The sequence below is a fragment of the Argopecten irradians genome, chromosome 4, assembly GCF_041381155.1.
Source record: "Argopecten irradians isolate NY chromosome 4, Ai_NY, whole genome shotgun sequence".
In the NCBI taxonomy this organism is placed as follows: Eukaryota; Metazoa; Mollusca; class Bivalvia; order Pectinida; family Pectinidae; genus Argopecten; species Argopecten irradians.
This window is the reverse complement of record NC_091137.1, coordinates 7,900,420-7,916,604: the sequence shown is the minus strand read 5'-3', so window position 1 is coordinate 7,916,604 and position 16,185 is coordinate 7,900,420. Positions and strand designations below refer to the sequence as shown.

Genomic DNA, 16,185 nt, shown 5'->3' with positions numbered 1-16,185 from the left:
ATGCCTGTTCTGGTCATATGCATGAATTCCTTTAAAAGTCAAACCGATAACTCAAGATTAAAAATGATCTTAATATTGGCACTGCACATCATACATGGTGATAGATGTAATAAAATAAGTCAATAATCATGAAATCTTTTGCTATAGTTGAAAGTTATTTTAACCACCCCATAAATTCCCAATAATCCTTATATTACAATTGACCATGATCACTGCACTGACTTACATTAACTCAAGCATACTGCATGTATCAAGGGAGATATCTTTCAATAATGTTGAATTATGACCTATACACAATAATCAAAATAGTATCTCCCCTTTGTGAGTAAAACATAACAATACAAAGAGAATGACAAATATACCTTAACAAAGAAAAGGACATATGATCTCGTGGGGAAAAAGTGGGGAAACAGAAGAAAGGATGAAAAACACATGTAAAATTCCTTGTAGTCTGAATATAGCATAATGTTTGATTGCTTTTTTTTTTTTAAGTTTTTATATCCTTTTCATTAATGTAATATACACATGTAACATGGAAATGATACTTTTTAATGAATTTGTTAGCAATATGTAATTACTATATATATATATATATAGCAGGTATTTTAACAAATATAATGATATTCAGTAGATTTTAACCCACCCCCTACATTTTTTCGTCTATAAGAAAAAAATTATATTTCTACTATTTGGAATGCTACTTTACTAGGAGCTTTACCTATAACATCAACATAACTACTTGATTACACTGAAACATAAATTGCCGTTACGCTTGGTCTGAATGCCGTCTAGAGGAATTTGTCAAATAAAGAGTGTAATTCTCAATGAAACCTTCAAATGACACAGATTTTTTACTGAAAGTATGACTTACAAAAATGGTAATATTGAGTAATCTATCTGTAAATATGCATGAACCTTCTACAATTAATGATGACAAAGATGAAAAGAATGGAATAAGTGGATATACATGTGAAACTGAAAATACAATGTTCATATAATCATATAATTAAAACTAAGCATGTCTTGAACATTTCTTTGACTATTATGCTAATTACACTATTCCTATGATATTCACATTCATCACCAATGTTACCTATTCCGTTTTTGCATATTACAGAGTTATCTCCCTTGCGGGAAGGTATTTGCTTGTGACAACTTGTTTGTTTTTAGCAAAACTTGTGTCAAATTCTGAAAAAAATATGCCATAAGGCTCACAAACATGGCATCACAAACCAATACACGATTCAAAGTTGAGGAGGTCACGAGGCAGTAATGCCTATGTAAACCAAGATCAGGCAAATTACCTACCAGCAAGGGCAGATAACTCTTTAATGTGCAACGATGGAAAGATCTACATACATAGTAGAGAAAAATTTAGATCTTGTGCTACAATAACTCATTTATCACATTTACACTCCAGATTCAGCTAACCTCATTATTCTAAAATATATTTCACAACCATGTTAAATGTCGACGTTAATTATTTGAATATTTCGAGTTATCCAGGTTCTTGTAAAACTAATAAATTACAGTGTCTTTTAGTTCTACAAAGTTCCATGATAGCAAGGTTAAACAATATGATTTGCCTGGAGAGAAAAATTATATCATTTGTTTTAAATAAAAAAATTAAACAATCAAAAATTTTACAATTAATCAATAAATAAAACTTCAACATGTATAATTATCTTCCCCTCATTGTAAATATCACATAATTTGTTTAAGATTTTTAGCAGTCAATTTTCTAGACATTTTCTGCAAGTCCATTGAGAAGGCCAATACGCCTTGCATTATCCTTCAATGTATAACATTATATATGAAGTCTAAAATTTACTTTTGTCACGGTATAACATTTAATATAAAGATAAAGTTCTACTACAGGTCCCCTGGCAGTATTTGTGACTGTCGATGAGAAGAGACTTGTTCCAGGCAGAAGATCAGTATGCGTATAGTTTATTAACATCTAGACAGGAGTTATAACATCAGTCATCCAGGGATTCATATCTACAAACAGATCAAACAATGAATATCTTATCTTTATAATGATAATAATGCTTATCATCTCTTTCTACTGATTCTCTTTTTGTATTGTTCTCGATACTTTAAATTGGTGTTATTTCGACGTCGGAAAATTGTGCATTTTTTGTATCAAATCTAGGGTGGTTAAATTTTGGTGCGTTTAAATTTGGCGTTTCCCATATGCCATGATTTGATAAGTTTTGAAGCTTTATTGATGTAAAAGACAAACCTCTGAAATATTGGTCTTCAATAGAAGTGATTAAAGATGCTCCATCGCCGACAGAGCATAAATGATATTCATCATTTGAACAATAATTGGTGTTTAATCGTGTACATGCTAATTTAACAAAAAAATTAATATGAAATAATTCATTTCACCTTTGATGCATGCGCAATCAGTAGTACATTCCATATAGGATATAGTGTCACGGAATTTTTTCATGATGCAATTAATTATTTTTCATATTTTTAACTTGAAGTAAAATTAGAAGCTCAAACTTTTCAATGGTGGTAATGGTGTAAAGTAAAGTAACTTTTTTAACTGAAGAAAAATACAAAATCATCTGCTCCTTTTTTGATAGTGAAAAAATACCATTTGTCAGCAGTGGAGCATCTTTATAATAGTGACACATCTACTTATATTTGCACAAAAGAAAGACTCGCACAGTTTCTGTTTCCGGTTGACAGTGCATACCTACAAAGTATGTTTATGTAACTTGATCAAGTAATTTACCGGAGAGTACATGTTCACATACCTAATAAATAGCAAGTTGAAAGTATGATATTTATATACAATTACAAACAGATAAATACATAGACAATTTTTTGTGTGTGATATGTTGGCGCTTCCATGCCAAAATAAGCCAAAATATGACCATATCCAAAATAATGAAATATCCCCAATTTACGGTACCAAACAAATAAACATTTGATTTGTCCTGAACTCCTATAATGTAATATCTTATGAATATTTTTCATATATAACACAAGCCATAGACATGTTGTTTATCTCAGCTCTGTCGACTCTGCTTTAATATTTTTATACTATTGAGAGTTGCATGCAAAATATCAAGATTACCACCATTTCACAATTTACTTAAAGTTTTTTTTTAACTCTACTTTTCCAAATAAACATGTTACTACTGCCTTTTATGCAAAGGGAAGTAATCCAGATACTGGAATTGACTTATGAATTATAATTACTTTCATCATTTTGCAGAAAGGGGCAAGTCATGTACAAGTCAAGTGCATTATAACAAACAGTAAACATGGTTTTGTAAGCAGTATATTTGAAGACAACAAACCTTACAATCTAATTCCCTTTTTTCACAATTTCACTTGATGTTGTTAAACTTTGACTACCGTATTTTCCGGACAATAAGCCCAGCACTTTTGTATAAAGCTGCAGGGGCCTTTTTACGACATTTTCAGGATTTGTACACGTATAAGACGCACTGTTATATAAGCCGCACCAAAAAGTTAGGCCCATGTACACACGTAACCATCTGTGTATGCGATCGATCTCTATTGAAGTACGGTAATGCTTATCTATTGATTAGAATCACGAAAAACTCTGTAAACTTGTACTGAAAATATATAACAAATAAAACTCATAATGATTTAAATATCTTTAGTAAAATGGATTTGGTCATGTTTCTGTTCGTTTGTTTACTCTGCGATTATGTAAGCCTACTTGTGTGTAAACAAACATGGTGGCCGTAACGATTTCACACTTACTCTTGCTCATACTTCAGTACGCCGGTAAAATTATTTCTTCAGTATGCATAGGAATGGATTATATTTCTTTCTTGATATATTTTGTGTATTAAATGTATCTTAGGTATCCCATGATGCAATTCACCGAAGCCTTATTTTTGTAAACTCTCCGGATTATGACATCATGGTGTTTGCCACTGCAGAGATCCATTAAATGATGTTTTATAGACTATTTGATGCTTATAACATCGCTATAATGTTCTATATTACATGTAATTCACGTGTATAAACTCGATTGCTGATTATTTCATTGAAATCACAGCGACAGGATTCTGAGAAATACACATGTTGATCATGTGAAACATGTGTACAAGTAAGCAGTCATTCAGAAGATCGTTTTTCCAGCTGTCTGCGGACATTTCTTGCACACACATCATATCTAAATAATGTATTAAACTTATTGTTTTATATATTTGATGATTTTTGACGTTTAGATTATTATTTTCTTGGTAACAATCCCGCAGCAAATCGATAGCAAAATCAGTCCGTCATTGTGTTGTGAATGTAAACAACCACGCTTCAGTTGGACGATTTTCCGTGAATTAAGCAATTTTACGATTGAACATGTATCTGGTACATTATTATTTTTATCTTTATTATATTTTTCATCACATATTATATCGTTTAAACACTTTTACAGTGATTTTTTTCGATGTATAACTTTACTAAAACAAAAACGTTTCAGTCGGGCGGATTTTCCTTGAATTAAACAATTTTACGAATGAACATGCATCTGATACATTAATATTTTTCATCTTTAATATATTTTTTCATTGCATATCTTATCTTTTAAACACTTTTACAGTGATTTGTTCGATGTATAACTTTACAAAACTGTTGAGTAAAACTTACGATTTTCACATGTGAATCATGACGTAATAATGCAAAAACATCGTCAGATTTTGGTTTTCGTCCACAGATAAGCGCACTGGTGTATAACCCGCACTCCTGATTTTCAGGGGAAGTCGCAGCTTATACTCCGGAAAAAAACGGTACTGTTTTCTAGGTTGTTTTTAAAGATAAGGAAGTATGTATAAGACTAATTATTGATATTTTCAACTAAATCAATTTAATATGATGATACGGTATGTTTTTTTATTGGTCTGATAATTTTGAGAGAAGACAGGACCTAGTAAACAGTATACTGGTGTTTGTGTACTCACTTAGATAATCGTCGTCTAAGATCTTTTATCTGATCATTTTTCTTCGTCAGCATTTGTTTCAGATTTTTAAAAGGTGTTGTTTGATGTACTTTCTTTTCAAGTTCCTACAAGACAGAAAATTAGTCATTAGGAATGAAAAGTTTTATACATTATTTATACAAGAATACAGGTGTTTCGAGATCCCAAAATGACATGAGTAATTAAAGTATAATTTACCGTCGATTAGTCCGGTGATTACGATGCCATCATTTGACGTGAGTTTTCATGACTTCATAATTACCGAAAGGTGGTACTAATCGACGGTAAATTGCACTTTACCAACGTCATTTTTGGATCTCGAAAACTCTCGTATTAGAAGGAAGTGATATATGTTACCTGCAATTCATTAACATTATTTTTTGAAATGTCCATAGACATATTATCATCTTCATGTAAAAGTTAATTCATTGGCAAAAAAGCAAAAATCTATTATTTACAGACATTGAGTTTTTCTTTGATACATGTATCACTATGTTAAGAAATTGAATCTTAAAAACATGTCATCTTCTGAAATGTTCATACAAATACATATCCTACTTTCTCTGCCATTATCTAGCATTTCCTGAATCCTAAGAAGCTCATGTTTGGTGCTTGCTAGGTCTGTCTCCATGTTCCCTAATGAGGCAGCACCACTCTTCCTTGTCTACAAAATAACATAGGTCATAGGTCAGGGCAGATGTCAGCAATTGCTTCAATATTTAGAGAAAATGAATTAAACCACAGGTAATAACATTTTCAAACTAAAGTTTAAATAACAAACAGAACAACAGAGAATCAAAAATCTGAAACAAATTCAAAGGAAGTCATTACCTGCAAATAAAACCTTTTTTGTTAACATGGTTGGGGATTAGCAATATCATATACATTCATGGCATAAAGAAACAAAGTTGTGTCCTCCCTTTCATTGTTTTTAGTAAATTTAAAACAGTTTCAAATAGCTACAGTAGTACCAGTTGCAACCCTTTCTGGAAAACTGTAATGCCAATAGATTAAGTTTTGTATTCCAATTAAAATCTTAATATTTTATAAACTCTAAACAGTATTTATCATTATAACACATTTATTATTGTATTAATGAGTGTATTCACAAACCTTAATATTTTATAAACTCTAAACAGTATTTATCATTATAACACATTTATTGTACTAATGAGTGTATTCACAAACCTTAATATTTTATAAACTCTAAACAGTATTTATCATTATAACACATTTATTGTACTAATGGAGTGTATTCACAAACCTTAATATTTTATAAACTCTAAACAGTATTTATCATTATAAGCACATTTATTGTACTAATGGAGTGTATTCACAAACCTTAATATTTTATAAAACTCTAAACAGTATTTATCATTATAACACATTTATTTTTTGTACTAATGGAGTGTATTCACAAACCTTAATATTTTATAAACTCTAAACAGTATTTATCATTATAACACATTTATTGTACTAATGGAGTGTATTCACAAACCTTAATATTTTATAAACTCTAAACAGTATTTATCATTATAACACATTTATTGTACTAATGGAGTGTACTCACAAACCTTAATATTTTATAAACTCTAAAACAGTATTATCATTATAAGTTTATATAACACATTTATTGTATTAATTGAGTGTATTCACAAACCTTAATATTTTATAAACTCTAAACAGTATTTATCATTATAAACACATTTATTGTATTAATTGAGTGTATTCACAAACCTTAATATTTTATAAAACTCTAAACAGTATTTATCATTATAACACATTTATTGTACTAATGGAGTGTATTCACAAACCTTAATATTTTATAAACTCTAAACAGTATTTATCATTATAACACATTTATTGTATTAATGGAGTGTATTCACAAACCTTACTATTTTATAAACTCTAAACAGTATTTATCATTATAACACATTTATTGTATTAATGGAGTGTATTCACAAACCTTAATATTTTAATAAACTCTAAACAGTATTTATCATTATAACACATTTATTGTACTAATGGAGTGTATTCACAAATCTTACTATTTTATAAACTCTAAACAGTATTTATCATTATAACACATTTATTGTACTAATGGAGTGTATTCACAAACCTTAATATTTTATAAACTCTAAACAGTATTTATCATTATAACACATTTATTGTACTAATGGAGTGTATTCACAAACCTTAATATTTTATAAACTCTAAACAGTAGTTATCATTATAACACATTTATTGTACTAATGGAGTGTATTCACAAACCAAAAGTGTAAAACAATTTCACAGCACACAGTTTATGAAAAAGGAACATTATGAAAACACACATATCTATTTATGCTAAAAACACACTGGTATGAAAAATAATATTTGAAATGAATTGTACTTTACCAACACATTTGTGTTTGGTTTTAATAAGTATATATTTGTAGTCTGTCTACATGAAAATTATAGTATATTTCTTTCATATTAATCTGCCTAAAGGGTATGAAATAACAATTAATACACTCTGTAAAAAGGAATGTTACACACAGCAGGCCAATTAAAACCATAAATTAGTATAGGTTTATTACCTCACGACTCTGAAAAGTTTTTAAATAAGCAGAATTGGTTAAGTTATGTGATTCATTCTTAGAGAGAGTGAACATTCACATGAAAGTGTGAACAATAAAAGAAAGTAAAAAAAAAAAAAACAGATGACTTGAGAAGTTATGGTTGAACAAGAAATACATTGCGTGAGGGGATATCTATATCTGTTACATCACCATATCTAACAAGGTTCAGAAGTATTATTACAGAACTTTGCTGTACTAATTCTTTCTTCACTCGATGTTGCCATCATGTGGGGCTCCACTGCTTTATCAGACTTTAATACCCGGTAATCTTATTATGTAGAAAGTAGTCTCAAGATTCAGAAGAAAATTTTCAAAAATGCTCATAAACTTCATTAAACACTTTTTTTCAGGTAATAGGTGGTTATATATAACAAAGATGCATATGAAATAAAGGCATAAACCTGAGAATAGCTGGTGAATGATAGAAATGCTGGGTGAAGCAGGAATAGAGCCAAGCCTTGATAACTCACAATTGGTAGGATCATGTTTAAACTTGAGTTATCAGAGTTAATAGAGCTAAATCAACTTGTCAAGGAATATTTCAGAGAACTAACAAAACACTCAGAATTAAAAAGGGTGTTGGACTGTACTTTCCCATAGTACCTAGTTATATTAAATTTATCTTTAGTTTTTTTTTTTATAATTCAGAACAAATCTATATTTCTATATTTATATTGTGTTGAATTTTTAGCTTGAATGATAGTTTTGTATCATAGGATACCTTTTTTTTTTAATAATTTGAGGAACAGGACGTTTCATGTTGTCACCATTTATAAGAAAACATTTTATCTTATCTTGAGAAGGAAATAGGTGAAATTAATCCCAAAGTGTGAAATGCAAACTTTGGGAATTTTGTACCTGGGTTACTATTTTTACATACCTCAGCCAATTCAGCTGACATGCCTTGTAACTGCTTCCTCATAGCTTCCACTTCCAACTCTCATGCTGGTGAAGACAATGTTAGTATGTAATAGGAGTGTCACGGTTAACCGAAAATACGGTTAACCAAAAAAATTCAACCGTACGGTTCGGTTCGGTACGATAATTCTAAGTTTCGGTTCGGTTCATTACAAAAATAACTGTCCTATAATACCTGTAATTTACGTGTATAAACTGTATTGCAGATTATGTCATTGAAAATACGGCGAAGTTGTTTATCAGAATCCCGAGAAATACACCTGTTGACCGACATATATGTGTAACACGTGTGCAAGTTCAGTCATTCAGAAGATCGTTTTTTGCTGTCTGCGGACATGATTTTTCACATACATAATATCTAAATGATATATTTCACTAAATGTTTGATATTTTATAATTTTTATTATTGTAATATATATTATAATAATATTTATTATTATTTCATATAATTTTTTATTATGTATTTTTCCGATAACATTAATCCCGCAGAATATCGGCAGCTAAATCAAGCCGCCATTGTGTTGCCGATTGTAAACAATCGCGTTTTCCGTCGGCCAATATTCCGTGAATTAAACCATTTTACGATTGAACATGCACCTGGTACGTAATAATGTTTATCTCTATTATAATTCAAATGCATAATACTTTTTAAAAACACTTTTTCTGGGATAATACCGATGTATTGATTTGCGGTAAAACTTACGATTTTCACATGTCAATCATCACATAATAATGCGTCATGAAGGATACGAGAAAAGTTGTAGTGATGAAATAATGTACCATAAAGGATACGAGGACATATATCTCTCTGTGACTGATTAATGTGTCAATAGTACTGAAAGAGTTAAAAAGATAAGAAAATGTTCAAGTATGTTTTTTAAAGATGTTCCACTGCTGAGAGATCGTAAATGATACTCAATATTTGAACAAAAATTGGTATTTAATCGTGTTATATGTCTAATTAAGACACAAAATGATATAGAATAATTAATGAATTTTCTTTGCATGCATGCACTTTTAGAACTTCAATGTATATAGGATATAGTGCTATGGATTATTTTTCAGGGCGCAATAAATTATATGTTTTTTAATTAGAAGTGAAATCTTGATAAAGAAAAAAAACCCATTTGTTTAAGTGATATACCATCTTTAAATCTAAAGCAGAACTTGCTTTTGATAGAAAATAGACTTAAAAAGTGTAATTGAGATTTGCCTGAACCGAACCGAAAAAACCGAAAAACCGACCGATCAAAAAAAAGTTGAAACCGAACCGAGCTGAAAAAACATGAACCGTGACATCCCTAGTATGTAAACCTTAGATTGCGTAGACGTATGGACACTAGGTGGTACTAACACCAGCTGTCATTAAATTTATTTTATTTGAATCTGATCAATTTCTAACCAAACATTTAAAACTTCCTGTAATATTTTTCTAAGATAACTCAAATTTTCACAATCATTGTTGTGATTGTTCATCCAATTTCATGAAAGTGTTTATCAATTATATCGGAATCACCATTTGTTATTTTCAGAAATGAAAAAAACCTGAAAACATTACACAAAAAGCTACAAATAACAAGAATTTTTAAAGAACTACATTAATGACTATCCTTTCTTTACTTTTGAATTACACACATTAACAAGAGGCCCAAGAGGCCTTGACGGTCACCTGAGTGCTGCTACAGAAAAAGCATTGCAAAGTTGGTTCAAAATCAGAATAAACTTTAAAGTTGAACATTCGTATTAGAATTTATTTTTTGCTTTTCATTTTGATAGTTAGTGTATCATGTTACCAAACCTTATGCTTAAAATTCCAATTTGCTTTGCCAACATTAAACAACAAAACCAAACTAGAAGTCAGTCAGTGTCAGTGATTTTATAAATTTCACTTTTTAATCTAAGAAGATTATTTGTTTCCATCAAGCCTATGAATTCAGAAGCAGATTTTTGAAATTTTAGCCATTTTGACCCCTTTTGGCCCCACCCCTCTGGTCCCTGGGGGTCAGCTAGGACCAATATGGATATTGTGTTAAAATGCTATTTCAGGCTAATAATTCTGACCCAGTTTGACTCATTTCCTATTAAAACTAAGCAAATAATATTCATAAATGTATTTTTCCTATATAAACTATAGTAAATTTGACCCCCTCCCCAGGGGAAAGTCTGAGATCCTAGGGCTATGAAATTCACAATTTTTGCAAAGGGCCTTAAGACCTTCCAATCTATGAAGAGTATCTGGTTCCATCAAATATGTGAATTCAGAAGCAGATTTTTGAAGTTTTAGCCTATTTGACCCCTTTTGGCCCCGCCCCTAATGCCCCTGGGGGTCAGCCAGGACCAATATGGATATGACGATAAAATACTATCTCAAGCTAAAAATTCTAACCCAGTTTGACTAATTTCCTATGAAAAATAAGCAAATAACGTTCATAAATGTGTTTTTTTTTCTGTATAAACTACAGTAAACTTGACCCCATCCTCAGGGGGGAACATGAAACCCCCGGGTCATATAATTCACAATTTTTGTTAAGGACCTTATAATTAAGACCTCTCCATCTATGAAGAGTATTTGATTCTACCAGTTCCAGAATTTCGAAACAAGATTTTTGAAGTTTTAGTCTATTTGACCCCTTTTGGCCCCACCCCAAAGGCCCCTGGGAATCAGTCATGGAAAATTTGTTAATAGGATTCAATGGCCATTTCATAGGGATAATTCTGACAACATTTAACTAACTTTCAATTATAAATGACCAAATAATGCTCCAAAACGTGTTTTCACTATATAAACTATAGTAAACTTAACCCCCTCCCCAAGGGGAAACCTGAGACCCCAGGGTCATATAATTCACAATTTTTGTAGAGGAATTGAGACCTTTTAATCTATGAAGAGTATTTGATTCTGCTATTTCTGGAATTTCAGAAGAAGATTTTTGAAGTTTTAGCCTGTTTGACCTTTTTGGCCCCACCCCTCAGGCCCCTGGGGGAAGGTTTCTGCAATATTTCAACAAATTTGGTTCTGTAGTTTTGGAGAAGAAGTCAAAAAAGTAAATTGTTTATCACCATACGACGCACGGCGCACGACGACGGACAAAAGGCGATTAGATCAGGTGACCTAAAAAGCATTTTGTTATCCCTTATCTATCAGTAATCTTGAAACCATTGTTAATCATAAAGGAATCTAGAATGTAATGTTTACTCACCATTCCTGAACGACTGTCGTCATCACTAACAGAAGATAACCCAGATAAGGCGGACTGTCACAAAACAACAAGTCATATTTAAAATTTTAAAACATATACCGGGGTGACAGCATTTACTAGAATTTCAATAACTATGACCCAGTTCTTTAACACTATTATATATTACCTATGTAACCCTGGTCAATACTAGCCGCAATACCGGTATATCGTAATTTATTGTAAATCCTGCACCCTGTTACATTGGCCCCCATGTACAGACTCCGGAATGATACTTAACGAAACCTGCGAAGGAATCGTTGAGACCCCTGGAAACTTGAGGACGAGTTGATTCTTGGAGGGGGAGTATGTAACCCTTGTCAATACTAGCCGCAATATATCGCTCGGCTAGAGAGAACTTCTCTAAGTTTGATCGGTAGGGCATCAGACTAGTAATCCAGAGGTCCCGAGTTTGATCCCTAGTGGAGGCAGGTATTAAATTTATTGTAAATCCTGCACCCTGTTACACCTAGGTATGCTCTATCAGGTGTTTTTTCACTGACCTCATATCAGTTTTTGTTTTCAATCATATTAAAAACTGCAGTATGAAAAGATGATTGAAGAAATAGACAATCTAACAGCAGGACCAAAACTGTATTGCCTTACAAATTACAAACACAATTCACATCAGTCATACTCACAGCACCACCGATTTTGAGAAGCTTCTCCTTCGCCTTCTTGTTTTCAGCCATTAATTTCTTCATTTCATGATCTAATTCTTCAATTCTCTGAAAACATAGAATTTAATACATATACTCAACATTGTAGTTTCCGATAAATTGACAGTTTCCAATTGTAAATGTTGATGTAGGTTATATTGTTAAGGTCTAAATAAAATCTTTTCCAATCCCATGAGAGTCTAATGGTATAGAGTTGTTCCCCACTACCCTAGTGTTGAAGTTGCCTAACCAGTGTATAGCTGTATGTATGCTATACACTGCATTGAGGTTCCTACAGAGTTATCTACCCTGAATCATAAATGAATTACAACAGATAGTATTTACTTTATGATTGAGTAATGGTAGGGATATCTACCATCCTACAGAGTTATCTACCCAGAATCATAAATGAATTACAACAGATAGTATTTATTTTAGGATTGAGTAATGGTAGGGATATCTACCATCCTACAGAGTTATCTACCCTGAATCACAAATTAATTACAACAGATAGTATTTACTTTATGATTGAGTAATGGTAGGGATATCTACCATCATACAGAGTTATCTACCCTGAATCACAAATGAATTACAATATAGTTATGTACTTTATGATTGAGTAATGGTAGGGATATCTACTATCCTACAGAGTTATCTACCCATTGTTTAAGCAGTGTCTTGTGCTGGGGTTTCTTATAGGTTATCTCCCATTAATCACACATTAATCACACATTAATTCTACTATATGAACAGGTGAAAACACAGTACCTTAGATCAATGGTGTTGGTTATAATTGCATACCCTGTGTAGAAGTTCTGTTCCACCTTTCTGGTTAATTGGAGTTAGTTTCACATTCTTGAGTACTCCTTGTAAATCTGAATCCATCTTTGTGCCAGCAAATTCTTTTTCTTCAAAGTCAGCAATTTGTTCTAGTAAATCTCTAGAAGAGAAAACAAAAGGTTGCCATACTTTAAATGACATTACAAAAATTATAAATGTATAATTTTATATTTCCATTAAGTTTACCCTTGACAAACTTACATAAGTTTGAACTCTATTCATTTTAAGTCTTTTCAGCCTATTCAAGTGAATTTTGTGATGTCACATTCACCGGAAGGTGAGACTTATCAACAGTATTTCATACTTTAACTACACTGTTTCGGGATCTCAAAACCCTTGTATTATGTGGCTATCATAATTAACATCAAGATAACTTCTAAAACTTAAATCCTAGATTTGATGTCAATTTTCATATTTCATACAAAACTTTTATTTCAACCCTCTTACCGATTTTCAAGTTCGGAAATATCTGCTGCTAGTTTTAGATGCCATTTTTCTGCCTGCATGAACATCTGTCGGCACAACAGGATATTTGTGTGTGAGGTATTTATTAGTTCATCGTCCACTTCTCCCCGTACAACAGCCAGCAGTCCATCTAACATGTCTGTAACTTCATCTATAGTGTAGGTTGTTTCGTCAAGTCTACAGGGTAAAAAAAGATATTAATGATCATGTGGTTTCTATACCATATACATGTACTAATAGAACAAATATGATTGCCATTTCATCAGTCACTTTGCATTTCTCATTTTTCTTTCTTCACCCAAAACTTCAGTTCCAAACACTGATAATGTCCCGTAAATGATGCATACCCTTGCTATCACTACAAAGTACCCTCTTATTCCAACCATTCTCGATTCATTAACATTTCTTAAGTTTCATTGAAATAAGATCTTAGACCTATTATCTTTAATGAACCATACATTTAATTTACATATAAATGAAAAATTTAAGGTATTTAAATATCTAAAAGTATTGAATTGAGAAGTATTGAAGAGAAATTGTATATACTGTACCTGCTACTCTTTAAGTCTTCAAAACACATGTCTACAGCTCTTAATCTTTGACCTCGCTGGTAACGTGCAAATCTCATATAGTTGATGACTTGAGCCTGATGGTGCTCATTGACTCCCAGTTGTGCTGTCTGTGAAAAATTATGTATAATCATTATATCAGTTAGAGACTACAAAACCATCAATTATTGAAATACCACACCAATTAATCTACACTACTGGATATTCTGCCTATAGCAAGATTATCAGTTGACATTTCCCATTATACACCATCTGAATCTACAAAAAATCCTAGCCTCCTGTATACTGTTGTAGTGGAAGAGATTGTAGTGATTTTGAGAATATATATTGTTTATCAAAATGTAGATATGTTTAGGAATGATAGACCTTTTATTTAGTGTAAATATGTAACATAGTTATAGTCAAGTCAATCTGTTTTACTCAAGTATGGAGGCCTTTGAGTACTGTAAAGGGTGTAATAGTAGTCTGGTATAGGTTTATACATTCGCTTTGGTTCGTAGATAGCACTTGTCATTTAAAAGCTCTAGTTTATGGAGACACTGAAAGCTGGTTGTTCATAAGTAGTAGTCATCTAGCTTTAGGTAGTCTAGAGATGTATACACAATTTTACTCAGTGTCGCATTCAGGACATATCTATTTCCTTGGTCCATATTAGGTCATATGTTGAGCATGTGCATAAGGTAAAAGGTTAGAATTGGTCGATATAATAAATTGGGAGTTAATGAATATTAATAATTATTGAAGCTGTATAAATAGAGGTGCGCACTTTACATGGGAGTTTTTTCCTGTAGTTTTAGAAGATGGTATAAGAGTCATTGCTTTGTGAGGATGGACTTGTAAATAGACTTGTGTAAATATTGTGTGAAAGAGTCTGGCCAAGATTAGTGTGAAAGTTTGATGTGGATTTAGACTTTATTATTATAGCTGTATGTACTTTGATTTCACTGTGGATTTAATAAAGTTCGGAACTGTATCCATGTAGTCAAGTCGTTTATCCCACTACACTTCATCCCAAAAAGAACTCATATCAGTCTCGTCATCGCCGTAAGTACGGAAACAATAGTTAGGATATTACATTTGGTGGCAGCTGAAAAGGCGACGATGTTGCACTCTTGCAAAAGTCTTAAGCTGTCAGAAGTGTAATATTGTCTTCGCTACAACAGAAGCTATACAATACTCATCCTCAATATGCATGGGGTTACTATCACTGTTGTTATATCCTTGAATATTTTATATAACAAAACTAAAGGCAGTTCAGGAGATAAAAAAGGAAAAACCTTAACAATCATAGGCCTACAGTAATTGCTACGAAGACAGTGACAATCAACCACACAGTCACTGTTATTTAGTCTTCAGTGTTACGTTTTCCAGGGCTGATTAACGGTAGTGAGAGTAACCCCTGGGATACCCCCTCCACCTATTTTAATTTGTTTGCTTGTATCAAACCTAGACACATATATGCGTGTACTTGTTACATGCATTTCATTAGGGCAGAATGATATAACTCCTCTAATTGGGCCTACTGACAATGGATAGTAGGCCTATTGGTTAGTCATGAAATATATGTTTCTGGTTAGTCGTCGTGTCAAAAACTCTTGAAAAAGTGCTTGTCAGCCTGTGTGATTATTGTTGTGTATACGGTTTTTTACAATAATGTTAACATTTTCTGGTATATTAATGTGGACGCTTGGTTCGTCTAGGTCATTGCCCGTGACATATATGACATTAAACTTTGCAGTTCTTACCATCTTGCAATAGGTTTCAATGGACGGAATGCAGACAGTGGAGAATGTTTGTGGACGGATGCGACCCTCTGTTGAAAACGAGGCTTGACAGTTCCGCGGTAAATATATAGACATTAAATATTTAAATATTACATATAAAAATAATATAGTTTAATGACC

General features: G+C 31.9%; 1 protein-coding gene across 1 annotated transcript; it reads right to left on the bottom strand.

The window, feature by feature from the left end:
- Positions 1-1,823: 1,823 nt before the first annotated feature.
- LOC138320496 (leucine zipper transcription factor-like protein 1) lies at positions 1,824-16,171 on the bottom strand. Its single transcript, XM_069263487.1, is given in 11 exon segments — positions 1,824-2,001; positions 4,956-5,059; positions 5,532-5,543; positions 5,545-5,637; positions 8,475-8,533; positions 11,709-11,766; positions 12,390-12,476; positions 13,209-13,347; positions 13,695-13,889; positions 14,264-14,391; positions 16,027-16,171. Coding segments are annotated over 11 exon segments (1,011 nt in total). The 5' UTR covers positions 16,141-16,171; the 3' UTR covers positions 1,824-1,979.
- Between the last annotated feature and the right edge of the window lie 14 nt (positions 16,172-16,185).